Source organism: Trichomonas vaginalis, chromosome I (genome assembly GCF_026262505.1).
Source record: "Trichomonas vaginalis G3 chromosome I, whole genome shotgun sequence".
Classification (NCBI taxonomy): domain Eukaryota; phylum Parabasalia; order Trichomonadida; family Trichomonadidae; genus Trichomonas; species Trichomonas vaginalis.
Window position 1 is genome coordinate 1825739 of NC_067203.1, and position 26140 is coordinate 1851878.

The 26140-nt window shown below is 35.8% G+C and overlaps 18 protein-coding genes and 9 pseudogenes across 27 annotated transcripts, besides 3 other annotated features; 16 read left to right on the forward strand and 11 right to left on the reverse strand.

Annotated features, from left to right (window-relative positions):
- Positions 1-52: 52 nt before the first annotated feature.
- Positions 53-82: a mobile genetic element.
- A 96-nt stretch (positions 83-178) lies between these two features.
- TVAGG3_0910980 (temperature-gated cation channel protein) lies at positions 179-469 on the forward strand (the record flags this gene model as incomplete). The annotated part of the gene is made up of 1 exon (XM_001311038.1): positions 179-469. The coding sequence occupies one exon, from the start codon at positions 179-181 to the stop codon at positions 467-469; it is 291 nt and encodes a 96-aa protein (XP_001311039.1).
- Positions 470-601: 132 nt separating this feature from the next.
- On the forward strand, positions 602-1432 carry TVAGG3_0910990 (spectrin binding; the record flags this gene model as incomplete). Its single annotated transcript, XM_001311037.1, has 1 exon — positions 602-1432. One exon carries the CDS (start codon positions 602-604, stop codon positions 1430-1432), a length of 831 nt encoding a protein of 276 aa, XP_001311038.1.
- A 442-nt stretch (positions 1433-1874) lies between these two features.
- Positions 1875-1896: a mobile genetic element.
- A 237-nt stretch (positions 1897-2133) lies between these two features.
- Positions 2134-26140: part of a mobile genetic element that runs on past the window's edge.
- Positions 3101-4067, forward strand: TVAGG3_0911020 (protein of unknown function, DUF4106 family; the record flags this gene model as incomplete). The annotated part of the gene is made up of 1 exon (XM_051251798.1): positions 3101-4067. A coding segment is annotated over one exon (967 nt), but the record flags the coding sequence as incomplete, so codon positions are not given.
- TVAGG3_0911030 lies at positions 4337-5281 on the forward strand (annotated as a pseudogene). Its single transcript has one exon. A coding segment is annotated over exon 1 (945 nt).
- Positions 5643-6291, forward strand: TVAGG3_0911040 (annotated as a pseudogene). Its single transcript has one exon. A coding segment is annotated over exon 1 (649 nt).
- On the forward strand, positions 6324-7930 carry TVAGG3_0911050 (annotated as a pseudogene). Its single transcript has one exon. A coding segment is annotated over exon 1 (1607 nt).
- TVAGG3_0911060 (protein of unknown function, DUF4106 family) lies at positions 8307-8843 on the forward strand (the record flags this gene model as incomplete). The annotated part of the gene is made up of 1 exon (XM_051251799.1): positions 8307-8843. One exon carries the CDS (start codon positions 8307-8309, stop codon positions 8841-8843), a length of 537 nt encoding a protein of 178 aa, XP_051077373.1.
- TVAGG3_0911070 (uncharacterized protein) lies at positions 9175-9654 on the forward strand (the record flags this gene model as incomplete). Its single annotated transcript, XM_051251800.1, has 1 exon — positions 9175-9654. The coding sequence occupies one exon, from the start codon at positions 9175-9177 to the stop codon at positions 9652-9654; it is 480 nt and encodes a 159-aa protein (XP_051077374.1).
- On the forward strand, positions 9702-10286 carry TVAGG3_0911080 (His-Me finger endonucleases family; the record flags this gene model as incomplete). The annotated part of the gene is made up of 1 exon (XM_051251801.1): positions 9702-10286. One exon carries the CDS (start codon positions 9702-9704, stop codon positions 10284-10286), a length of 585 nt encoding a protein of 194 aa, XP_051077375.1.
- TVAGG3_0911090 (protein of unknown function, DUF4108 family) lies at positions 10328-10747 on the forward strand (the record flags this gene model as incomplete). Its single annotated transcript, XM_051251802.1, has 1 exon — positions 10328-10747. One exon carries the CDS (start codon positions 10328-10330, stop codon positions 10745-10747), a length of 420 nt encoding a protein of 139 aa, XP_051077376.1.
- On the reverse strand, positions 10764-11108 carry TVAGG3_0911100 (uncharacterized protein; the record flags this gene model as incomplete). Its single annotated transcript, XM_051251803.1, has 1 exon — positions 10764-11108. A coding segment is annotated over one exon (345 nt), but the record flags the coding sequence as incomplete, so codon positions are not given.
- On the forward strand, positions 11256-12127 carry TVAGG3_0911110 (annotated as a pseudogene). Its single transcript has one exon. A coding segment is annotated over exon 1 (872 nt).
- Positions 12461-13182, reverse strand: TVAGG3_0911120 (annotated as a pseudogene). The gene has a single exon. A coding segment is annotated over exon 1 (722 nt).
- On the forward strand, positions 13968-14168 carry TVAGG3_0911130 (uncharacterized protein; the record flags this gene model as incomplete). Its single annotated transcript, XM_051251804.1, has 1 exon — positions 13968-14168. The coding sequence occupies one exon, from the start codon at positions 13968-13970 to the stop codon at positions 14166-14168; it is 201 nt and encodes a 66-aa protein (XP_051077378.1).
- On the reverse strand, positions 14197-14816 carry TVAGG3_0911140 (annotated as a pseudogene). Its single transcript has one exon. A coding segment is annotated over exon 1 (620 nt).
- TVAGG3_0911150 (uncharacterized protein) lies at positions 15226-15588 on the forward strand (the record flags this gene model as incomplete). The annotated part of the gene is made up of 1 exon (XM_051251805.1): positions 15226-15588. One exon carries the CDS (start codon positions 15226-15228, stop codon positions 15586-15588), a length of 363 nt encoding a protein of 120 aa, XP_051077379.1.
- TVAGG3_0911160 (uncharacterized protein) lies at positions 15616-15900 on the forward strand (the record flags this gene model as incomplete). Its single annotated transcript, XM_051251806.1, has 1 exon — positions 15616-15900. One exon carries the CDS (start codon positions 15616-15618, stop codon positions 15898-15900), a length of 285 nt encoding a protein of 94 aa, XP_051077380.1.
- TVAGG3_0911170 (uncharacterized protein) lies at positions 15984-16508 on the forward strand (the record flags this gene model as incomplete). Its single annotated transcript, XM_051251807.1, has 1 exon — positions 15984-16508. The coding sequence occupies one exon, from the start codon at positions 15984-15986 to the stop codon at positions 16506-16508; it is 525 nt and encodes a 174-aa protein (XP_051077381.1).
- Positions 16679-17242, forward strand: TVAGG3_0911180 (MazG nucleotide pyrophosphohydrolase domain-containing protein; the record flags this gene model as incomplete). Its single annotated transcript, XM_051251808.1, has 1 exon — positions 16679-17242. One exon carries the CDS (start codon positions 16679-16681, stop codon positions 17240-17242), a length of 564 nt encoding a protein of 187 aa, XP_051077382.1.
- On the reverse strand, positions 17290-17549 carry TVAGG3_0911190 (annotated as a pseudogene). The gene has a single exon. A coding segment is annotated over exon 1 (260 nt).
- TVAGG3_0911200 lies at positions 17695-18071 on the reverse strand (annotated as a pseudogene). The gene has a single exon. A coding segment is annotated over exon 1 (377 nt).
- Positions 18268-19233, reverse strand: TVAGG3_0911210 (uncharacterized protein; the record flags this gene model as incomplete). Its single annotated transcript, XM_051251809.1, has 1 exon — positions 18268-19233. A coding segment is annotated over one exon (966 nt), but the record flags the coding sequence as incomplete, so codon positions are not given.
- On the reverse strand, positions 19876-20459 carry TVAGG3_0911220 (annotated as a pseudogene). The gene has a single exon. A coding segment is annotated over exon 1 (584 nt).
- Positions 20479-20634, reverse strand: TVAGG3_0911230 (uncharacterized protein; the record flags this gene model as incomplete). Its single annotated transcript, XM_051251810.1, has 1 exon — positions 20479-20634. One exon carries the CDS (start codon positions 20632-20634, stop codon positions 20479-20481), a length of 156 nt encoding a protein of 51 aa, XP_051077384.1.
- TVAGG3_0911240 (phage tail repeat-like family) lies at positions 22023-23195 on the reverse strand (the record flags this gene model as incomplete). Its single annotated transcript, XM_051251811.1, has 1 exon — positions 22023-23195. The coding sequence occupies one exon, from the start codon at positions 23193-23195 to the stop codon at positions 22023-22025; it is 1173 nt and encodes a 390-aa protein (XP_051077385.1).
- Positions 24214-24456, reverse strand: TVAGG3_0911250 (serine threonine-protein phosphatase family; the record flags this gene model as incomplete). Its single annotated transcript, XM_051251812.1, has 1 exon — positions 24214-24456. The coding sequence occupies one exon, from the start codon at positions 24454-24456 to the stop codon at positions 24214-24216; it is 243 nt and encodes an 80-aa protein (XP_051077386.1).
- Positions 24975-25793, reverse strand: TVAGG3_0911260 (phage tail repeat-like family; the record flags this gene model as incomplete). Its single annotated transcript, XM_051251813.1, has 1 exon — positions 24975-25793. One exon carries the CDS (start codon positions 25791-25793, stop codon positions 24975-24977), a length of 819 nt encoding a protein of 272 aa, XP_051077387.1.

Consider the following 26140-nt stretch of genomic DNA (forward strand, 5'->3'; position numbering starts at 1 on the left):
GCCTACGAAAGACGAAAGTGTGTCACGATTTCACCCGGAAATCCGACGGTTGTTTAAGAGTATGCACTTTTGTCACCTACTCTTCAATTTTCTTTTAACGAATTCAGATCGAAAAATCACACCAAAATGTCTCAGAAATGCAATTATTGGTGGAAATACGGATATAATTAATGAATGTATGAGAGAATTTCAAATTGATAATGAGTGCTTAAATTGTGCGATTGGTTCTCATAACAACAAATTTGTTGAATACATTCTTGATCATGATCTTGCTGAACTTAATAAAATTGATTTTGATACAATTTATTATTCTCAAAATGTGAAAGCATTGTTTCTCTTGTATGAAAAAGATCCAAATTCAATCATTCCATGGTGTACACCATTTCCACAAACTATTGATATCCTTAAATCAGGTAATATCAATTTATCAACAATTAAACAACAATTACAAACACTTTTTGACTATTGAGTTAAATATTCATGCAATGAAATAACTCAATTTTTATTAGAATCACCAGAAGCTGGTCAAATTAATGTTAATTATAGAGACAAATCCAAAAAATCTGCACTTGATTATGCAGCCGAACTAAACAACAAGAAAATGGCAGAGATTCTTCTGAATCATGGAGCAGAAATTAATCCACAAAAATCTGAGCAGCCTCCTCTTTATCACTCAATAATACATAGACATATAGATATGTTAGAATTCCTTCTTTCTTTTGGAGCAAATGCTAATGCATTTTATGATAGTGAACAACCTATTTTATGCTTTGCTATTGCTATACATTGCCAATCAATTGCAGAGATATTAATTTCACATGGAGCAGAACTAGCAGGGAGAAATGGAGAATTGGCACTTGAAACTGCAGTTAAATTCAAAAATATAGAGATGGTGCAATTTTTAATCTTTCATGGGGTTGAAATCAAAGGGTCTGGTGGTGGTTTCGCGCTGTATGAAGCAATTAAAAATGGTTATTTTGATATTGCTCAAATGCTTATATCAAATGGCGCAGATCCTAAAGAAGATTGGGGTTATGAACCAAATATTAATATTGCAACAAAATATAATCACAAAGAAATTGTAGAACTTCTAATTTCCTATGGTGTGAATCTAAATAGTATAAGTCATCCAGGCCAAACATCTCTTCATTATGCCATAAAGCATAATTATGAAGAAATAGCTGAAATTCTTATCAAAAATGGTGCTGATCTTAATATTAGAGATTCTTATGATCAAACAGCTCTCCATTTTGCATCCATTAGCAATATGCAGGAAATTATTAAATTACTCATTTCACATGGCGCAGATGTCAACCTCAAAGATTCCAAAGGCAAAACAGCTTTCGATTATTTACTCGGTAGTGAAATTAATAAAGAATGCATTGAAGCTTTTATATCACATGGTGCTAATCTCCACGCAAAGGACAGTTAAGCAAGAACATTTCTTCATTATGCAGTTAAATATAATGATTTAAAAGCTATATCACTTTTATTAAATAATGGTATCGATCCAAACGTTTGAGACCACAAAAAACAAATTTCCTTTTCTTTATGCATGTAAATGATATATCAAAAACAGCGAAGGAAAAACAATTCTTCGTTATGTATAGTTAAATACAATGATACAAAAACTGTTGCACTCTTATTTATTAATGGTATTGATGCTAATATTTGAGACAAAGAAGGAAGAAATTAAGAGATTTTCAGAAAGTGGTAACAATCTCAATTTTTGGAAATTTTGGGTAGATTGGGAAGCACTTTGCGCTCAATTGTAATTATTGTTCTTTACTTTTTTATATAGCTATTTGGTATCTGTTGTAAATGTATATATATTTGATGACTTAGTAATGATTTTTCTTTATAAAATGCCTTAAGGGTGCACTTACGCCCCTATGACACGGCCTTAATTTATTACAATACTTTTAATCGCAATCCCTTAATATATTAGAATGAAAATATACAGCATAAATTACTAAGAAACTACTTGAACTCAAAAATAAATTCTTTAGATATATATTGAGAACAAGTAATGTGCCCCAAAATTAGCTAAAAATTTTAGGGATTGCTAATGGCAGAAACGTGAGATTTGAATGGGGCTTTCATTTTTTATCTCATATTCAATTTCTCATATTGAAAAAAAAAAAAAAAAAAAAAAAAAAAGGTAGTGGGGCTTCCAGGCACTTCGTGCCTTCTAGCCCTGAAGATGTTTAGTATAAATGAAGTTTTTATTCGGAAAATTGTTAGTCTTCTTGGTCGAAAACATTATATAATGTTTCACTTTTCACAAATTATATATGTTTTCATGTTTTGTCAAGACTTCTTCGTAAATGTTTTGTCAAGACTTCTTCGTAAAATCAGACAAAAATAATGTTTAGGGTAGAAGGTTAGATATAACCTCTTTTCTAACCTCTTTTCTACCCTCTTGAATTTGTCAAGATTTCTTCGTAAATGTTTTGTCAAGACTTCTTCGTAAAGACTTTGTCAAGACTTCTTCGTAAAGACTTTGTTGAGATTTCTTCATGAAATTTACACCAAAAATAATGTTTAGGGTAGAAGGTTAGATATAACCTCTTTTCTAACCTCTTTTCTACCCTCTTGAATTTTCATGAAATTTACACCAAAAATATATTTTAGGGTAGAAGGTTAGATATAACCTCTTTTCTAACCTCTTTTCTACCCTCTTGAATTTTCATGAAATTTACACCAAAAATATATTTTAGGTGAAGAGGTGAGATATAACCTGTTTTTTCACCTAATTTTTCACCTCTTGAATTTTCATGAAATTTACACCAAAAATATACTACTAGGGTCATTTACGAAGAAATCTCAACAAAGTCTTTACGAAGAAATCTCAACAAAACATAGACAAGAAAGTTCATGAGAAATTAGATGAAGAAGTCTTAACAAAGTCTTTACGAAGAAATTCATGAAAATTCAAGAGGGTAGAAAAGAGGTTAGAAAAGAGGTTATATCTAACCTTCTACCCTAAAATATATTTTTGGGTCATTTACACTCATTTACGAAGAAATCTCAACAAAGTCTTTACGAAGAAGTCACAATAAAACATCTGTCAAAAACCGCTTTTTAAACTTCACTTAAAATGCCACGTAAGCTACGTAAGAATATACGTAAGAGGAAGAGAGCATTGAAACATCCAATAGTAAAACTGACACCACAACAACAGTTGCAACAACAAATGCTGAATGACCCCACTATGTTGCAACAAATGTCAAGCAATCCTATGCTTTTAAACCGAGTCATTGGTGCACAGAGTGGAGGTTTAAGAGCGGCACTTTTAGCGAAAATGGCAGGCTATGGTGGAGCTGCAGACGGAACAGCTTATAACCCTCAAAGTCAAATGAATTTGAGTTCACTCAAAAATCAAATAACAGATGTCAAAAAGTCAAACATAGACATACAGAAACAAATAAGCGAAAACGAAAAGAAACTAGAATATGACAGACAGACAAAGAAACTCAATGAGTTAAACGTAGAGAAAAAGAAGAAAGAAGAACAACTGAAAGAACTAAGTACAGAGGAATATGCGAAAAAAGTGTCAGAAAAAGCAGCAGAAGTAGCAAAAATGGAACAAGATGTCATAAATTTGAAAAACCATACTACTCAATATAAAATACTGAAAGATGAAGAGATAAAACAAAAAGCCCTGAAGACATATATGGATAGCGATGAGTATAAAAAAGAAGTTGAAGCAAATGTAAAGGCAGAAAAACTTTTACAGTTGCAAAACCAAACCGTACAGTATGAAAACTTAGCACAAGAAAGTAAAAATAACGACGCAGCCATGCAAAAGGCAATGAAAAGTGCAGAATATATAAAAGCTAACAATGACTGGTTAGATGCCCAAGCCAACGCTAAAGCAGCCCAACTCATAGGGTCAATAAGGACAAAAATACAAGCGGATGAAGATAGTTCAAATGAAGCTTTAACAAATGCTGACTTTAAGAACGCTTTCGAAGCTCTTCATAGTAAGGTGAAACAAGTGAACGACTTCTCATCTGGAAAGAAACTGAAGTCTGAAGGTTTCGACAAAGAGTTAAAAGAAGTAGCACAAAATATGACGAAAATAACAGATGCAGCAACGAGACAGGCAGTTCAAAGTGCCTATGACGCCGTTAGAGCAACTGTTGTGAAAAGTCAAGAAAAAGAGTTACAACAGACCAAAAAGACCTAGTAAATGCTTTCTTAAAAACGAAAAGTCAGGTAGGACATTACGCTGCAGATGGAACATATGTGCCAGCTGGTGGAACTTATATACCACCAAACCCTCCAAGAGAAGCACCTGCACCAGGACTACCTAGAACATTTACATCGTCACATGGACACAGACACAGGCATGCACAACAACCAGCACAACAACCACCTCCACAACCAGCACAACAACCACCACAACAACCAACAAAAACACTGACAACCAGCACAACAACAACCACAAACAGAGCAAGGACATAAAAGAAGTAGAGAACAAGGAAACCAAGAATTCTTAAAAATGCTTAAGAAGACTATGGTTACCCAGATAGTATTGACTTTAGTGACAGATATAAAGAAGCTATTAGAAAGTTCAAGGATGGAAATACTGACCCGAACCTATTTAGCTTTATGGCTCTGCACCAAAGGGATATAATTTCAAACCTGGAAAATACAAGCTCGCTAAGGATATGATTTAATAGCATATCATCCAAATGACATGAACGAATTTACTCCGAGATATTTGATGTCAGAGCTAAATGACAATTTAACTCTCTTCATGAAACGCGTAAAAATAGAGACGGAACGAAAGAAGAAAGGTTTATGAGTCCGGATGACTTAGAAAGGGAACTTGTTGAAAACGGTCTCGGAATATATGAAATGCCAGCAGATGAGGTACAAGAAACTCCACAGGAAGAACTAGTTCAGATACAACCAGACATGGAAGAAATAGTTCAGCAACAAAAGCTAGAAGAGCCTGAAGGAAACGAACAAGTCCTTCCTTTGGAAACTAACTTCACAGAACTAGATGAAGATTTGGAACAGCCGAAAAATCTTGACCCTCAACAAGAGTATGCGGAGAATATGGAATATTTCCAAGAGTCTAAAAAAAATTCGGCTGACATAGTAGAAGAATATCGAAAAATGTTTGCCGACATACAAAAGACTCCAACATCAGATGAAAATATCCAGCATAGAATGGAAGAACTGAAAAAAAATGTACACAAAACAACAACCCTTTTTACTTACGAGCATTTAACGTTCAATCTTCGGATGAACTCGGTGAAGATAAAAGGTTAAATTTCAAGAAAAACATATAGAAATGAAACATTGTTTAAAGTTCATTCAGAACCTAACCAAGATGGAAACAAACCTACTTTTGTTTCTGCAGACGATGGAACTACAATGAGATGGGGTCATAAAGCTAACCCGGATAGGTGGTTCATAAACTTACAACCTCAATTCCAAGAAGTTGTAGACGCAATGGAAGTCAATGGTGAACCAGATATAGCTGGTATTTTCAGCGCGGCTTTAATGCCATTGAAAGATATGAAAGATGCAGATATTTTGGACCAGTATGAAATGAACATGGCTGATGGAAATATAACACCTGACGTTCTAGAACATTTATCTCAAAGAACTACACAGAACCATAGAGATGGTATATTTGGTGAAGAGTTTAGAAAGAAAGTTAGGGAGATAGAAGGAAGAGAACCTATTGTACATGACCTTGCAAACGAAAGTTTACAAAATGTCATAAAAACTTACTTTGCAGACAATGAACCGAGAAGGGATGAATATTTAAGAAAACTCAAATGGACAGTACCAAATGAAATGTTAGTATTGAAAAACATGTTCCTTGACAAAATAAAACCAACTACAGAAATAAACGACGCAAGACTGAAAGATTGGGTAGAAGCCTTCCCATTCACAAAAGATATAGTTGGTAACATGGAAAGAAAACCAGAATGGCTACAAAAACATATATTTGGAAACGAGCATATTCCATATGGACAGGCACTGTTTGAAGAGCTTGAACCGGAAACTCAGGAAAGAGTCATGCAAACAATACGCGAAGACTCAAATACAGACTATGACAAACTCTTTCTAGGATATAGGTTACCTGAGATGGGCGACCAGAGCCAAAAGGCAAAAAGGACATGGGAAATTTGCAACATACTAGATGAACATAATGCAAAGATGCAACAACTTCAAGCAGAGGGCAATGAAGGAAAAAGAAGAGTTAAAAACTCAGTCAGGAAGAAAGTAAAGCTTGGTCGGAGTGGGTTCTATTATGACATATAAATCCAACTATTCTATATTTTTACTCATATGAAATGTACGCCGCTCAGAATATAACGCCAACAGTTTTGGATGCTATGAATGGAAATGTTTCCGAATGGTATAACGAATGCGACAATGCCATTAGAAGGTCAGAAATAGTTCCTGGAACTTACGAATATACAACTGCTGTTTCTTATGGAAACGTAGGTGAGTTTGGAGAAGGTTCTTCAACAACAGTAGATATTGCTTGCGACAGGTTTCATATTATTTCTATTGACAACTCATTCTTATACGTGGAACAAGACATTGAAATAAAACCTTCTGCCAAGTTGTCTGACAAGAAAGGTTGCAATGGAATTTTCTATGTCGGATACCAATATGCTCCAGAAGTTTTCATGGGATATAAGATATATTCTAACTCTGACTTAGTTCAAACAGTAACATGGGCAAACTATGAATGGTTCGCTTTGAGAAACTCAGTACAACCACAAGCTAGAGAACAAACAGACCAGTATGCAACCATTGAGAAAATAAGAAGACTTGACCCTAACGTTCCAGGAGTTTATGTTAACCTTTCTGGACAAACTGCAGCAGCAGTAACCAAAGTAAAACTGAAACTTAGAGTTCCTTTGTCATCTTTCCTCATCTTCAGGTTTTTAAGATACTTGCCAAACTGGGCAGGAAAAATTTCTATCGAACTTACTCCAAGCAAAAATAACTTAGTCATTGCACCAACACAAGACCCATTCACTCTTACAGAAGTAGTGGGAACAAATAAAATGTCATTCGCCGACTTTTGCAAAAACAAAGTTGACTTAGACTTTGGTTTCTCAAACCTCAACACTGAAGTAAACTATTATTTCAATGCTGCTGGAGATGCTTGGGACCCAGTTAAGTTCACATGCGAAAAGTTTGAATGCAAGAGAATAGAAAGCAGACTTGCAGTCTATATGTTGGACCCAGATATTTCAAATGCTTTAGCTGCCAAATATATTGCAGTTCCACTTATGTTCCCTATACACCAAATATCTGTCAAAGACTTTGCAGGTGAAGTTGGAAACCAAAGTGCTGACCCAGGTGCAAGAACAGATATTGCTTAACAACTGCAATGAAACATGCAGATACTATGTTTGTACTGTTCAGACGAACTATAAATGACTATTCTTGCTTCTACAACCCTGGTATTAAATACCATATAAACATAGATGGCAAATATTATCCAAGAGAAGAATATTCTACAGTTGAGGATATGAGGTCATACAACTTGACATTAGATGCTATGAACTTTAACAACAACTTCACAACAACCATTAACCCTGAAATGCAAAGTTCTATTATGCCATATGTGAAAGTATGGACTCATACAGGAGGTCAAAAAACTCAATATACAAATGGAGACCGTTCAAACTTTTGGCTTGGCATTCCATTTGCTGACTCAGAAGACTTTATGGGTGGTATTTCAACTGTTGGTACAGTTCAAATACAATATACTGGTGACAGAGACGGTCCAGATGAATTGAAAGCAAAGAAGTTTACAAAACCAATAGCACTTTTCACGGAAGATGCTCTTTTGAAGATTCGTTCGATGAAACCTGCTGGGGCTCCTCAGATTGGCATAACGACAGCTTCCATCGAGCAGATTTTGGCAGCAGGTCAGTAAGTTGTTCTTGAACTGACTTCTCTCCGTCAAATATTGACAGTACGCCAGTTTTGACATAAAATTGTATTATAAACTTTCCTTTAGAAATATCGGTCAGTTTTGTTGTTATATTTTTGTCTGCTTCAAGAACTTTCACCATCTCGGTTATACCAACTTTCTTTGCTTTATGAAAATATTTTGGTTCAGCAAAGACTGCTATTCTATAACATTTTCCATTGTTTGTATAAAGAACTATTCTGTCAATGAACTTGTATTGTTTGTGTGTGTAAACTTTGTTTTGCTTCAATTCGAAGAGATACTCAAATACGTCCATCTTTTTATTCTAAGTAAAATGTCATTTCCGAAAAATAGAAGCGTAAGTGTTTCAAAAGGTTTAATGGCGGTGGCAGATGTGAAGTTAAATTCACCAACTCAAACAAACAGTCAAAGTGTTGTTGTCAATGTCAAAGAAAGAGATGTTGAAGTGGGGAAACCATACGAAGACGAAGATGGTATAACAATAGTTCCTGTAAAAGAACAACCAACATATCCTGAAGTTAGCAGAGACTTAAGTTCTGTTGCAGATATTCGAAACGACTACCAACAACTTAAAGACAAACTTAAAACTCAGGAGAAGATTTGTCAAGCTTTGGGTATAATGTTAAACTTGGTTGAGCACAACCCTGTAAAAGTGAACTCATATGTCATCGCACCTCATGAAGTTTTGAAAGAACTATTGAAACTTTTGACAGAGGCAGACGATATAAACATCAAAGAAATAGAACCTGACATTGCTTGCTGTGGTGTTTCATATAATGTCATTGACAAGATATACGTTATGAAAGGAGGTGAAACGTTGAACTTAAAATATAGTTTCCCAGACGTCATAAAAATATTTGACGACCACAACATTTCATTAAAATTTACTTGCTAAGTAAATGGCAGAAGACATAGTGGTTTATACTATTACGACTAAAAACCCTGAGTCATATAATTCTATAACAACAAACTTACAAAGTCCTCAAGGACGATATTGTAAACTGACCTTAAACACGATGACGACTAAAGCCTGTTTTGCTCTTTTGACACCAGAAGACTTTGTTGTTGTGAATGGTAAAAAATACTTCTTTGAAGATACTTACTCAGATATACCACCAACAGGTTTTGTTGACTTATTTAATACTTTAAGGACGGATGTAACATGTGCTGCAACTAGAGCAGGTTTCATTATGTTTGGATGTCCGACTGAGTTTAGTATAAACGATATGAGCTATAATACAAAACTTATATCTGGTTTTTACTACCAACAGTTTCCTATAACAGGAAAAGGTGTCATACAAGGTTTGTCTGTTCCATTGACTTTAAGTACACCTATTTTATATATTGTTTCAAACTTAGGTTCAAAGTGCTATTCGAATATCGACAGAAACTACTATGACCAAAAGATACTCATGCGTATAAACAACACATTCTCTGCTGGTTTGCCTATTGTTCATTCGAATGCAGAGTTTTCAGCTTTAGTGAACTCAAACACTTTGGCAAACATAAACTTAACCTTAGTTGACGCAAACTTTGTTCCTGTAAAACTTTTATGTCCTATGTATTTGTCAATGACGGCAGAAAGTTTCGAATTGGAAGATGCAACTGGTGAAAGTATTGTACTACAAGAACAACTTCAACAACAAATAGCTCAAGAACAACAAATGCAACAAATGGAACAAATGCAACAACAAAGTCAAGAATAAAAAATAGCTCAAGAATAAAAAAAATATTTTTTTTTATTTTATTTGAAATGTACGCTGAGTTTGTTGGAAAAGACTGTTGGAAAACTTGTTTGTTAGATGAGAAATATGAAATTCACTGTTGTGAGTCATTTGAAGTCAGAAACAAAAAGACAAAAAGAGTTTTAAGCGAATGTGAGCGAAATGACGGATATACTAAGATGAGGATTGGTGGAAAACACTATTTAAAACATGTTGTCATTGCAACTCATTTTATACCGAACCCTAACAATTTACCTTTTGTAGACCATATAAACCATATAAGAAATGACAATAGACTTGAAAATTTACGTTGGGTTACTCGTTCTGAAAACAATAAGAACAAAAGCAAATTTCGAGATATTGTATTCGAATTTGTCGACGAACTAGAAGATGAAACAATTGAAATTACAGACTATGGTAAGCATACGTTTGAGTTTTACTACTATAGCGAAGAACAAGACTCTTTCTACTTTTATACCGGCGTAAACTATAGAAAATTACAAGTATATTTTACTAAGGCAGGCTATGCTTATGTAAACGCTAGAGATACAGATGGAAAATACGTTCAAATACTTCTTAACAAATTCAAGAAGCTATATGGCATACCATTTTAAAACATTTTTTAAAAAAAATATTTTTTTATCCGATAGAAAAGATGACGAAATATATTTCAGTCAACAAGTACATGACAGAAGTCAAAGAAGAACTAGACCCATTCATATATTTGAATGTTTACTTCTACCATTTTGAAAAGTCTACATTTGACAAAGTTTGGAACATCGAACCTGTTAAGTTTGCTATTGTGACTAAAAATGGTGCGAAATTTGAAGACTTAGACATAGAAGGTTTGTTAGCAGTCAAAGAAAATTTTGACAGAAGGTTCTCAAACCTTAAAGAAGGCAAAGCATACAAACTTGTTATACCTTATGAACCAAAGAAAGCAGACGACTATGAATATTATGAGTCTAAGATAGTTGAAGTTCAAGGTAAATTAGGTAAAAAGATTTTAGAGTCTAAGCCAGTGTTTGCCCCTAAAGAGGAAGAGAACATTGACATTGACCCAGAAATGTTCTAAAAATAAAATTTTATTTTTACATGTCAAATTTCTTTTTCTCTGGAACTGGTTCAGGTTCTTTCTTCTCTTCTTCTACTTTCTTTTCTTTCTTCTCTCTCTTCTTCTTCTTTTCTGGTGGAGTTATGTCAAATTTGGCGCAACCATATTTATGTAAAAGTTCTTTGTCCTTTAATAGCTCTTCTATTCTGTTTCCTATTTCATCTTCAAGAACAGCGCATGTGTCTTCTTTGCATTCTAAGAACTTTTGTTGGACTTCATCTTTCCAATCGGTGTCATCTCTGTCAACAAGTCTGTCATTGACAAATTTTAAGACTGCTCTTTGTAATGTTTTATGGTTCTTGTCATATTCCCAGAAACAGAACTTTAGAACAAATTCACCTTTCTTGTTTACACTATGTAAGATTTTATGGTCGACAGATGTTTTAGAGTCGAAAAGTTTGTCTCGAATATAGATAGCGAAATCGCTAGACATTTTCTAAAAGATAAAATTTTTAATTTTTCTAAAAATATGTTAGAAAAAAAGTTTGCTGACATTGACAAGAAATTTGAGAATGTTTTAAACAAGAACAAGAGGAAGTTGGAAAATGCTCAGATAAAACCCATACATGACAAGTTCTATTTGCTCAGAATGGTATAACAGGTCTAATTGCACCGCCTGGGTCGGGTAAGACTTTCACTTATCTTAAAATGGCTGCACAACAACAAGAACTAGATGAGAAGAACCCATTCTATGAGTTAGTAGTCATTTGTAGTACTTCTGGTCAATTTGACCAAACCGTCAATTCGTTCAAAGATATTATAAAAAAGTCTAAGTTAGTATGTATAAAAGACTCTGAGTTGTTAGATTGGATAAAGAAGTACCAAAGAAGAGTTTTGAAGTACAATGCTATAAATGAGTATATAAATTCGAAGTTTAAAGACCCAAATGAGGAAATGCAGAGAATATTAGAGAAGAAACACTTCAGAAACAAACAGAAAGAGATAGAATACATTTCGAAGAAATTGCAATCTTACGATTGGAAGACTTACCCTCACAGATGTCTTCTTATCTTAGATGACTTTGCTTCTCATCCTTTGTTAAAGAACAGAGAACAAGACATGTGTCGAATTCTCAAGAAGCTCAGACACTTTAACATTTCAGTTGTCATTTGTGTACAGACAGCCAAGAGTTTAAGTAAGGATGTTAAAAGAATACTTACTGACATTATACTTTTCCCCGGATTGTCCGAAGACGATTTCATGGAACTTATGAAAGAGTCCATGGCAGGTAAGTTTGACAGACATGAACTATGGGAGAAGTACAAAGTCATACAAGACCCTCATACTTCTTTCAGAATTCACATCTACGCGAACAAAGTTCAAATTGTAAAAAGTCAATAAAAATAAATGGTTCATTTACTCTGCTTGTTTGAAGTTGTCAAAATACTCTGTTATTTTTCACTGTTTTCATAGAGTTTTGGCTACCCCTGTAAAAGTCGGTCTAGAGAAATTTCATGAAATTTGGTCATTTTTTTCAGCAAAAATATATTTTAGGGTAGAAGGTTAGATATAACCTCTTTTCTAACCTCTTTTCTACCCCATATGTCCTTACTGAAAAAGTACGTGTTCCATATGTCATTTTACTCAGAATTTTACTCAGAATTCAATAAAAATATATTTTAGGGTAGAAGGTAGATATAACCCTTTTCTAACCTCTTTTCTACCCCAGTTATTTTATAAGCGTTTTACATGGTAAACATTGTGAATTCGTGAAATTCTAAACAATTTCGTAGCTTCTATTTCTTCTGTCAGTACATCGAATGTTTTAACAATGCCGAAGGTTTCTTTATATTTCTTCTTGACATCTGAAGAAGGAAATCGTCAGCTGTTGGATAGTTTTTGTTCAGAAATGTCAACATGTCCATTTTATCTTCTGCTGGTTTCTCTACTTCTTTCTTTAAGTCAGCATAGTCGTTTCGCATACGTTCTATCTCTTTGACGGAGTAGTTATATTTCCTCATTGCTGCTTTACATTTTGAACATTGGGGTTCATTTTTGCGTTATATTCTGAAACCTTACCTGCTAGTATGACTAAGGCGTCAATTGCTCTCTTTAACTCAAAAGTTGCGGGTTTTATTGTTCGTTCCATACTTACCCTTCTATCTTTATCTCTTATTGCCATACACATTTTGCAACTAACGAAACAAAGTTGTCGTAGGTCTTAAACTCCCCAGATTTGTATATGTCAGAGATGTTCTTATATACCATATCGCAATCTTTGTCCATGACTTTGTGGTTGCAATGAAATCCAAGAAACTCATAGTTAACCTTTCGTATGAACTTCTTTATTTCTACTGAGTCAGTTGCTTTGACTTCTATTTCATCGAATTCAGGAATAGTAGCTTTTGTTGTTGGATTTCAGGCAATTTGGGTAAATGGTCAATAATATCCTGCATTTCATAAAGATACTGTTCATTTGTTTCATCTTTCGCACTACAGTCTAAATTACTTGTTAAAAGTTCTTGCTTTATCTTCTGGATTTTTGTTTCGAAAGTATATGAAGAAGGAATGAAGCTTTTCATCTCTACTAACATTGAAGTTGGGTTCATGACTAACGAGTTTGGTGCTGTTGTTGCTAACATGTTCTTACAATAAAAATAAAAAAATATTTTTTTTAAAAAAACCAACTTTATTTTTTATTTCGGGAAAACTCATGACAAATTCAAGAGGGTAGAAAAGAGGTTAGAAAAGAGGTTATATCTAACCTTCTACCCTAAAATATATTTTTGCCGAATTCATGAGTTTTGGTTGAAAGAATACGGTGGAGCCAAAAGTGGCTCGACCTCAAAACAAGCATTTTCTGTATAAAATTCATGAAAATTCATGAGGTAGAAAAGAGGTTAGAAAAGAGGTTATATCTAACCTTCTACCCTAAAATATATTTTTGCGAATTCAGCAACAAAATTCAAATTGTAAACGGTTTAATAGAAAAAGTGTTATTTTTTCATGTCCGAAGACTCGAAGGTGCAACACTTCCAAAATACCGACGAACTCAGAAGAGCAGCATGGCAGTATGTTCTTGACAACTTCTTTGAGTTCTCCAGGTACACCTTGGAAAATGCTGAAGAACTCCGACACAGAGAATTTGGAGAAATTGCACTCCAATACTACCTTGACAAACAAAGGGTAAACAAAGGGTAAAATAAGACTAAAAACTTAACGTTTAAAAAGTGACATTTTTATGAGCTCCGAGTCACCGAGAAAACTTGGTCAGATGTTAGCAGCTTACTTCCCTGAGGAGGATGGAAGCGTTACATACGTAAGGTTCAAAAACAACGAACCTGGAATTGCGTACCAAATTCGCAATTACATGACCATGGAAGAGTACGAAAGGTTTCTACAAGAGAAACCAGCTCTAAACAACTCAGAAAAGAAAGAGTAAAAAGTTTAACTCGTAATTGTTTATTTTTTTACTTGTATGGGCAAGCTGCAAGAATGAAGTCGACTATCTCAGTCTTTGTCTTGACCAGTTGGACTGCTCTTGCGAGTACGTCTGTTTTGCGGTCTCCAGCTGGTGTCTGACCTTCGTAATTGCGCATGTTCTTGAGAGCTCCAACTGTAAATGGCTGTAAGATGAAGAGTCTCTCAGACTGCTTGAGGTAGTCTTCACGGTCACGAACCGAATCTGTGGTACGAGTCGAATTGGTCGACCTTAGGGAAGAGACTGAAAGCCTGTCATCTTCCATAGGGGCTGGGCATACTCTTTGCGTAAACGGTTCAGACCTTCTTCGAACTCTTGGTCTCTCTTCGATTGGGATTGAGATTGGAATTGGGGTGGAGGGTTTGACATGAACATCCAAGGGTTAGGGAAGTAAGGCATGGGTTGAGGAGGGTAGTTTGGAAAGCCTTGTGGTGGGTAGTAACCTTGAGGTGGGTAGTAACCTTGAGGTGGAAATTGGTAGTAATTCGGAGGTCCTTGTTGGAACTGAGGTTGCTGTGGGTAGCCTTGTGGAGGTGGAACCTGTTGTGGTGCTGGAGCATGCTGTTCTTCTGGCTGTGGAACGGGTTCAGTAGGTGGGACGTCGGACATTCGTTTGTGTCTTAACCGTCTTTGTTCTGAAACAATATAATATTGTCTTGAAAAAGTACAACATTGTCTTGAATAAGTACAACATTGTCTTGAAAAAGTACAATTGTCTTGAAAAAGTACAACATTGTCTTGAAAAAGTACAACATTGTCTTGAAAAAGTACAACATTGTCTTGAAAAAGTACAACATTGTCTTGAAAAAGTACAACATTGTTCTGAAAAAGTTCAAGACTTGTTCTGAAAAAGTACAGCTGTACTCAAATTTGAGAGACATTGTACTGAAATACAACATTGTTCTGAAAAAGTACAACATTGTCTTGAAAAAGTACAACATTGTCTTGAAAAAGTACAACATTGTCTTGAAAAAGTACAACATTGTCTTGAAAAAGTACAATATTGTACTGACTCAGTATGGAGCTTGACCCCTTAGACGAAGCAATTTATCTAATTGAGGTAAATGAAACCGTGAAGGAATATCTCAGCAAGTGCAAACCAAGCAAGTCCATTGGCTTCTGGTTGTCCAAGAATAGTGTCTTAAAGTTGGAAATTGAAACAGGTGTTGCAATTCAAGTTCCAGAAGGCACTGCATTCGATGATATTAAGGATGTGAAGAAAGAAGCCCTCTTGAAGTTCTTCATGAAACGTCCTTGGATACTACTTCCATATCGTGAGAGCCCAATTCCACGAATTACACAAATTCTCAGAGCACTACTTCACTACTCTGGACAGCCGTTCTTCATAACCTCAGAAGGCGACATCCAACCAATTCAGTAAACATCTCATTTTAACTTCACTTTTTTTATGTTTTTACTCACACTCGTACTCAACAGGTTTGTGTACAACTATTTCAACTGTGAACCTTGTATTGACCGGTCTTCCTGCAAATGCAAGTTCGGTCAATACACAATTTATGGTGGCAAGAAAGACAGTGGGGAATGTTATTCTGACATCTGTTGTTGCGCTCGAGAGAGAATTGAAATTCCAGACCCAACTCCAACACCAACACTCAAGTTGCCGAAGACTCATGTGAAGAAGAAGCCTTCTGGTAAGTTTCTTATAGCCATCTATATGGCACGCTTTGAGTAAAAACATTTTTTTTTCTTTTTTGAATGAAGCAAGTTAAATTCGTCCCACACCAATCTCAATGGACCGATGAAGAGTTTCAAGCTATGGTTGAAGGTGTTGAGAACGACATAGACGGCGAACTTGAAGGAGCTCAAACCACAATTGCAACCAAAATTGCACAAGTCAAGGAACAGATAGCTCCACTTAAAGCTACCAAAGCTACTCTTGACCTCATGGATAGTTACCGTTTAGAAGTAAAGAGTGGAATAAGACAATTAAAATTAAAACTTCTAAACTACGAAGCTATACTCCAAAAGTTAGCAGAAATGAGAAGACTTTACCAGAGCTACTTACATGTAAGGGACTTACCTTCAAGCAGTCCGACCAAAGATGAATTTTCTGACATTGTCCCAATTTTGTCCGAAAGTCAGCTCAGATGTTTTGAACTGCTCCCAACATATCCAGAATATGAACGTTTGCCTGAACTCTTCCGCAATCTCAAAAAACGTTTTTTGGTTCTCATGTTCGAAACTTTTATCGGAAGAGACAACAAACGTTCAGAAGAAGAACAAGATATTATTTTAAACTTGTTGTATGACATAACCGTCATAACAAGCTTTTTGAAGTAAAACCGTCATTCTCAAACCACTTCATTTTTTCGATGTCCGAACAAGCACCGAAGCCGAACACAATGGCAGATGTCCTTTCAATGTTGCCAGACAAGCGCCCAGTTCAAATTCAAATTTTGAATTTGAAAGCTCATCTGACAAACACCGTTAAGACTCTCCAAAGTAGTCTTATGGAAGAGATGACCAAGCTCAAAGCCGATGTCCTCATGAACCAAGCTTCCAATGAGAAATGCCTGAATGATTTGACGGAAACCTTGCGCATTTACGAGAGAGAAAACCGAGACCTTGCCAGACTCATCTACCGTTTCTTCGAAGAGATAGACGCCATCTGGAAGGTACTCGGAAAGGACAGAACATGCAACACCGTACTTCGTGAACACAGAATTGAAGAAGGAATTGTCGAGGAAGAAGAGAAACACGAAGAGGAAGAAGAAGAGGAAGAGGAAGAAGAGAAACACGAAGAAGAGGAAGTTTGGGCAACCCTTGTTGCGGATGACTTACGAAATTTCCCAACCCTACCCATACCAAATCCGCAACAAGGAGACGGCAAGGTTCTTACCCCAGTCCTCAACAACTTGGGACACTTGAACCTTACCCTTCGGAATTACGGTTCAATCTCCATGGGCAAGCTTGTCGCAATTCAATGGGTTCCAAATCCAAACAAGAGGACGAAGGTCAGACACATTGACGGTGACAAGCTCAACAACCGTAAGGAGAACCTCGAGTGGTTCTAAGAGTAAAAAAATTTTATTTTAGGGGGAAACCCCGAGTAAATTTAGTTTTAGTTCGTAAGCGGTTAAATTAAAGGTAATTTGGACAATTAGTTCCGACCTCTGAATTGGACTCTTTCGTCATCCCAGTTGCGTAGGAGGTCGTCCCAGAGGAGTTGGTAGAATTGCCAATCCAAGGACGATTTGTCCTCCCAGGCATTGAGGATGTACTGCTCGTAGAGTTCATGACCTCTGCCTTGCACCAGACACCCTCTCCCTTGGAACGTAAGGCTTCTTCGAAGTGCTCGAATGCGATTGGCTGCGGGACCATCTGAAATGACACTTTTTGTCCGTTTGGTCAATGTTCGTGTCTCGTGCCATAGTCGACGAAAATACAGACAAACAGGTTATATATGAGTTTGAGACCAAGAATGGTGTAACTCGACCTGTCCGATTCAAATTCGAATAAAAATTTTTTATTTCATGCAATGTTTTATTTCTGTGCCGTCTTCAAGTATGCCCCAGTACTTACGCTTGGAGAGGACATGAACTTCGGTGAAAATTTTGTCCAATTTGAATTGACCCATCTTTTCACCGACCATTCCCATTTCAATGAGTTTGTTATAGCCTTCTTCGTTCGTCATGAGTGCGTCAATGTTCTCATAGTAAACCTTCACTTTGGATTTGACTTCGGAGAAGAATTTGTTGTAGTTGTCAAGGACTGCCTTTGCGAACTGAGGGTAAGACCAATGTTCGACAATAGGTTTTACTGTGGTTACTAAGCCACTTGACCTTGAGTAAATTCGTATTTCAAAACAAAAGGGGAGAACCTTTCAACAAAGTTGTCGACCTTCTCATATGTTTACTCTTCATCTTTGAGGTTTCTTAATGGAATATCCCCATGTCGAATTCATAAGCAATTTGAGTGTCATTGCAAGTTTGGGGTTTGAAGCTTTCCTAATATCATACAGTTGTTGTATGACTTTTCCAACTGTATAGTTCCTTCCTGGGAACTCACCGTCTTCGTTTGGAATTCCAGTCGGGATATATTGGACGAACCTCATGTACGCAGCGTTAAGGTCGACATAGTATATCTTTTCATCTGAGTCGAACTTGTCGCAACCAATGGGTCCAGTTCGTGGAAATTCAAGTGAGTCTCTTATCTTCTGAGAAACTTCGCCTGCTATCTCATAAACATCGTCGAAGCAACCTGTTTCATATAAAACCTTCTGACCTAACTCAGATGCTCTCCAATACAATTTGACGTCAATTGGATGTCTCAATGGAAGTTTGTTTATAGCATCTTGAAGTTCTTGCAACCTCATTGGAAGTTCTTCTGGTTCAGGTTGGTATCCGAACAATCCAACTCCTTTTGGAACTGTGTACTTCTTTTGTGCTAGAACTTTGTCTGGAACAACTTTTGGTCTTGCTAACAATGAAAAGTTTGTTTCGTCTTTTGGTACAAAAGTTTCTGTCAGCTTGTCATCTGGAATTGGTTCCAACAAACCTTTCTCGAAAAGAATGTTTACAGCTCTGACAATGTTGCACTTGCCTTTTCCGAACAATGGGTTTGTAAGACTTTCGTTCAACATGAAGTGGTTGTGGACAATTACAATCTTCAACCATGGTAAGTCTTTGTCAACAACATAGTCGTCATGTGAAGAACCTTTAGCTGTAGGTATGTTGACTCGGATATTGACATTTGCCAACGGTGCAACTTTTGCCAATTGACCCCTAAGAATGTACCTTGTCTTCACACATGACTCAAGATACTTCATTTTCTCATCTGTAACAAGACCAGAGTTCCTGAGACATGTAAGAATACAAGGTTCATTGACAATTTTTTCAATTGAATTGTAAATTCCATACCTTGTCAAGTCAATGTCAGACTTATTTATGAACGGGAAGTATCCAGCATGTTGTCTGACTGCTTGAGGGTTAGGTTGGTACCATTCAAATTTTACACTTGCAATTCCTTCAATTGCATTCAAAATGTCTGAGTCGGAGTCAACCATTTGTTCTCTCTTTGTAGTCTTGAAAGCGTCAAGAAGCATTGCAGCTGTTGTGACATTGCCATGTGCATAGTAAATGTGACCATCCAAATCTGTTACGGTTAGTCTGAGATTGTATCCTTTCTTATTTCCATCTTGAATTGCAGCAAGTACACCCATGAAGCCTTCTTTGTTCTTTCCTTCGTCAAAGTTTACTGTAAAGGTTCGACCAGAAGTAATTTTACTTCTAACTTCACGATACTTTTCATATGCATATCTTGTTCTTTCCATGGGAGCATGTGCGTCTTCACCTTTTCCTTTTTTCCTCCTCAAAGGATGCAATTGTTCGTCATGTTTCCAGTAGAATCTGGCAAAGCCGTCGTGTCCTTCAACTTGAGGTTCACTAACATCGAAAGGCATGTCCATAAGACGTTCTTCTTCTAACCTCTCTAGTCTGTTTGGATAATTTGCGCGTGCTGTTTCCAAGTCCATTTCATAGCGAAGACCAGACAATTTGTCATAGACTTTTATGGGTCTTCCCTTCCTATATTTAAACTTCTTTGAAACTTTCCAACCATATCTTTCTAACTCTGCTTTTATTCTAGCAGATTTTCTATCCATTCTATATGGGGGCATTTTTATAAAAATAAAAAAATATTTTTTTCTTTACTTTACATAACCGCCTGCTGCCATAAGTCTTTGACGCCAACCCATACCAGCTAATGAAGGTTGACTTGGTTTAGTTTGGAAACTAACCTTTGGTTTTGGTTTATCTTCAGTTTTTGGCTTCCTTCTTCTATCGGTTTTTCGTCACTTTTCGGTTCCTCTGACTTTACCTCACTTGCAGGTATGGTTGTGTCGTCAACATCTTCATAAATATCATATGCCATTTGTTTTTGTTTTCCTTTCAACTTTTTGTGTTTGTTGTAAAGTTTAGAATATTTCGACTCTAAGTCAATGAGATGTTCTATAATGAACTGTTGGTCAGTGAAGTAAACTTTTCCATCTGTTGTCTCGAAAGCTCCTTCAGACTTCAATATTTTATTTGTGAGAGTCTGTTTCTTTTTTGAGATACTAGCCGTTCCATTTCTATGAAAAGTGACTTTGTAGTTAGGGTTTGTATTTCCAGACCTGGCACTTTCTATTATTGAATTTTTCTCTTCATCTGTAAGTTCTTTGACAGGTTTTGACAATGGTTCTGAACTTTTTGTTTGTGGTGTCAAATCTACCGTTTCAACTTCTTCGGTCATTTCATCTCAGTAAAAAATTTTAGTTTGGTTTGTTTTCAACTGGTTGTTTAGGTTTTTTAAGTCGGTCTAAAACTTCCTGAGGTATAGGAAGAACTTGACAAACACGTGGTTGTGTAACTGCTGGAAGTCGACAAATCCATCTTGAACCCATTTGTCTCAATGCTGTATTGTTCATTTCATCTCAGTAAAAAATTTACATTCCCCACGTTTGAGGCGGTTGGTTGGTTGTTGTTTACCCACTGTTGTGCATGGTTATATCCTCTGTTAAAGAATCTTTCACCTTGGTCCATATAGTGTCCTGCTTGGTTATAGTAGTCATTTGCTTTGTTATAGTAGTTTCCTGCTTGTCTTCCTACATTGTCCATCCATCCTTGAACTTTTCCTCTTGTTTCAGGATTTGGAATAAGATTTGCTGCATCTCGTGCTACCTCCCAACCTTTCTGTACAGTTTGTATAATAGGTTGTGCTTTCTCTTTAAGTATACCTAATGTACTCAAAATCTTCCTTCCAATTCCAAATGCACCTCTGGCTATTGTTCCCACTGCGGGCAAAAATCTGGATGCAACTCCTGCTAATGCGCCAAATAAACCCATTTCTTATGGGTAAAAAATGACGAATCCAAACAAGGACCCCTATGTTTCTAAAGCGACAAAGAAAGCACTCATGATAAAAATCTTTAGTTCAACACCAAATGCTTGGTTTATGGATATCTTGGAAAACATTCCGAGGTATAGAGAAGATGGACCACCATACTGGCTAATATTTGTCGGTCAAAACACAAGATACTGTGAAGCCATACCATTACAGTCCAAAAATATTTTAGATGTGAAAACTGCTTTGACAATATTCGTTGACAAATACCATCCAACAAAACTGACATCTGACTGTGAAAGTTCTTTCAAATCAGACGATATTAAAAACTATCTGCGTTCAAAAAATGTAAACCAATATTTCATTGTCGACCAAAACCATTCTGCTCTTGGTGTCATTGACAGTTGTATAAAAATCTTAAGAGACTTAAACCAACCACAAGGTGGTGAGGTAGATGAAATGTCATATGACGACAAATATAGACACTTCTCCATGGCAAAGATGAGACAAGTTTTAAATATTTACAATAACCGTAAACAAAAAGGTTTGGGAAACCACTCCCCGAAGAAATGAAAAACAACCCTGACTTAGAGAAAGACTATATATTTAATAATTTAGTCAAAAGAGACAAACAAGAAAGAATGCCGGGCTTCAAACTTCAGAAAGGTGACAAAGTAAAATAGAAATACCCAAACGCGACCCATATGAAAATACTATTGACTATGACAACAATGGGAACTCGACAGGTACTCGCATTCGTGTTCGTAAAAATAGAAGAAAGTATACAAGAGAATATTATGAAGTTTTAGGCAAACATGGCAAAATGTACACACTGCAAGCAGAAGATAAAACTACTATTGTCAGACCTCGTTTCAAACTTGTCAAAGTTCAAGGTGGTATACTTTCAAAGACAGTTCCTAACAAATATAAGACAACTCCTGACGAATATGCTAAAGAAGTTGAAAATGACGACTAAGCATTTCTATACCATGCGTAAACTGTCATGTAAGGTGGCATGTAGTCTTTACTTTGTCCCGTTGTTTGCGTATACCCTGAAACGCGATGTGTATGGCTTCCTCCTACCTCAGTGTTACTCCAGTAACAATTTATAGCAAACTTAACGTTGTCTTTAACATCATATCCTTTACCTTTTGTCATTCCTGACCAATCCCAAAATCTATGACTATGCAAACCTGCTTCAGATGTACTTAAATTTACGTAGTGACTGTGCGCAGGTAAATTTGCACCTGAAATCGTTTTACTTCCACCTGTTTCCTTTGAAGAGTTTGCACAATACAAAAACCTGTCGACTATTTGAGTCCAAGTTCCAAAACCCAGAACTGTTTCTGGTTTGGTAGAGTTCATTGACGTGTAAATAGAACCTATAGGATATAGTGTTTGAAGTATTTCTGTCTTTAACGTTTGAAGCTCTGTTTTGTCAGCTTTCTTATCTAACTCATCGTTAACATATGTTTTGTCAGCTTTTTTATCTAACTCATCGTTAACATATGTTTTGTCAGCTTTGTTGTCATATAAATCTTGAGCAGTGAATTTAACTTTGTTTTCATCCTCCATGACATAGACATTTCTACATCTAGTGTATTTCATCGTCGTTATGTCTTCATCCGATGTTAAACCTTGTGGAAAGTTAGGAGGTTTCCAAAGTAGTACATCCCCACCAGTTCCATCAGGTTCTTCAACCGTTCCTGCAATATTTTCTATACCAACAGTTGCGAAGAAATCGTGTGTATGTCCAACGTCACTTTTCCTGTTTAAGGTTTCTTGTAAGTTTGTAATATTTGCAATGGTATGTGTATGAGTCTTTTTAGAATATTCTTTGTCAGCTCTTGTCACTTCACTTGACATTTTATTGTCAACATATGTTTTATCCGCTTTGTCATCTAACATTGCTGGTAGTTCATCTACGTCATAGATGTTATGTGTATGGTGTTTTTGTGGGTATGTTCTATCTGTCCATGCGAGAATATAGTCTCTTGTTGCATCTACATACTCTTTGTCAGCTTTGTTGTCAATATCTGCTTTCAAAAGAAGTTCATCTATAGGTTTCTCGTTTAAAGTTCTTTTTGTTGGATTTATACAAACAGTATGGTTCTTACTGTCTTGAAACAGAAACTCATCTGTCATTGGGTTTATCGTCAGTTTTAAGTTTCCTTCTTTCAATGACTCAGATATCTTAGAATAGTTTGAAAAGTTTGTTGTGTTCTTATTTAGAGCTTGCAAAATGAGTTGTCGGTTGTGTTGTATTTCTCTCATAGACGCTGTTTCTCGACATTTTTATTCTAGATAAAATATGCTTCCAATAGAAAAAGAAAATTCAAGAGTTGCTACAACTAAACCATTAGATGAACTTTTTACTAATGTCGGTCAAAAGTTTGAGACAGAGACCGTAAAGCATGAAGGCTATCGTTTTGACTACCCATTAAGATGGCTAAGAGACCCATCTGTCACAAAAGCTATTGGCTTTCGTAGAATGAAGTTTGTGTCTGTAGAAGATAAAAGTTTTCCATTTATTGTAAGGTTTCATATAGATTATATATCTGAAGGGAAACGAAAAATGTGGGAAGAAATTGAGCTAATACAAGTTGACCTTTATCTTCTCTACAGACTGCGTTAAAAAATATAGAAGATAAAATAAATTCATGTTATGCAAAATATGCTGATGAATATGCAAATACCGAGAGCACACTTTATGTGAGAATTGTATATGACAAACAAAATTCACAAGTGTCATTTCAAATCTACGAAGACAATCCAAAGAAAGACGAACAAATATATACAGAATTCACTGCAATGTCATGGTATTATTTGCAAAGAATGTTAAATCAGAAAGTCGAACTTCCTTTAGCAAATATTTACAGTCGATATGCAAGAGATGAACCATATTTATTTAAAGATGTTTTCGACCCAGCTGCTATTATAGTTCATGCTTCATTTTCTGGTGCACAAAACTCTTTTTTATGCTTGGCAAATGACTTTTACGAAAAACCTACAAAGCTATATGAACCACCAAGTGGAAGTATTTCAGACTTTCAAGTATGGTTTACAACAGATGGAAGAAAGAGAATAGTTCCATTATACCATGCGTTTTACTTAGAACTTAGTTTCATATACAACTACTATCGAACGGTAAAAATATAATTTTTTAATACGGTTGAGGTGTTGGATTTGGTTGCCAACTAGACTGTGGTGCAGGTTCAGGCTGTTGTATAACAGGAGCTTGTTCTTCTGGTTCAGGGTCTTTAGGTATAATACCAACAAACTGACCTACTCTTTTACCAATATTTTTGACTCCGTTCCAAATTCCTCTTCCGACAGATTTTATTCCATTCCATATACCTCTTCCAACATTTCGAAAGAAGTTTCCTATTCTTCCAAAGAAACCCATTTTACTATATGTAAAAATCTAATGTCCGCCTAGTCTCTTACGTTTCCTGTTGAGTTCCATAGCATTCTTTAACTGGAGCTCATACATTCTGTTTCTCCTCTGGTAGAAAACATATTCTGGTCAACTCCTGTGTTCGCGTCATCTGCATAGAGTTGTTTATATCCCACTTCGGGGTTTGTATAAAACTCTTTCCATCTCATATTTGCATACCATGGTGGTAAGCCTAACGCAGCGTCATTTGACATGGCAGTTTGCATTTGTACATCTGTTGGCACTTGACCATAGTTTGCCATTGCAGTTTGTATTCTAACTTCATTTGGAATATTCTCTGGGTTTGGTTGTCCAGGTTGCTGTGCATTTGCTAATTCTGTGCGTCCATTTAATATTAGATAAAAATATCTCTTACGAGTACATATACTGAACATTTGCAGGCATTGGTTCATCTTCATATTCTCTGTACTTTTCTGCCACGTCAAATAAATAAATGACACAATGGAAAAAACCTAAAACAAGTAGTCCTATTTCAAACCACATTTACTTACTAGTAAAATTTCTTTGTTATGACACTTTCTCCAGTTTATAGGACCTCTCTCATATTCTATCTTATCGTATCTAAACTCATAGTCATGTATGTCCTCTAACCATCTCATGACACTTTCCAAACCACTTTTATCGGATGTAAAGTAAAAGCATGGATGGTTATGTAAAACGTCTAAAGTTTCTAAAGAGTCTCTCAAAGTCCAGTCTACTTGGTATTGAAAATCCCATGTGTTATAGAACGGCGGGTCTACTATAAAGAAAACATTTTCCTTGTCTTTATATTTTTCATACAAATCTGTCCAATGACATCTCACAAACTCTATACCCTCAATATATTTTTCTATGTCCTCTTTGAAAACATTTGTATAGTTAAGATATAAAACTTTTGACATAAGTGTTTCAATGTCATGAACTCTTATAGCACCACTATATAATAGTCTAGCAGATATACTATCCCAGTCTATATATTCTGCTTTTTTCAAAACCTCTCTGACAGTATTTTTCTTATCTAATGGTATACGTTCCATCTTACCTATAGGTATCTTTTCTTTCAACTCACTCAATATTTTGTTTGTGTCTGGTATATGTTTGAGACGGTTCATATAGTTGTCGAAGTCATTGCATATAATCTTTGAGTCTGGGAATATTGTATGGCACAAATGGGATATATAGAAACTTCCACCGAACAAATCTACAAATGTTAGACCATTCGGTAGTTTCTTAAGTTCTCTCAATATAATATCTTTACATTTACTCTTATTTCCAAAGAACGGTAACGGTGGTTTTGTAAAATTCATTTATATATAATAATAAAAATGTTTTTACCCGAAAAGTGACAGATGTTTTATTGTGACTTCTTCGTAAAGACTTTGTTGTGACTTCTTCGTAAATGAGCGTAAATGACCCAAAAATATATTTTAGGGTAGAAGGTTAGATATAACCTCTTTTCTAACCTCTTTTCTACCCTCTTGAATTTTCATGAATTTCTTCGTAAAGACTTTGTTAAGACTTCTTCATCTAATTTCTCATGAACTTTCTTGTCTATGTTTTGTTGAGATTTCATCGTAAAGACTTTGTTGAGATTTCTTCGTAAATGACCCTAGTAGTATATTTTTGGTGTAAATTTCATGAAAATTCAAGAGGG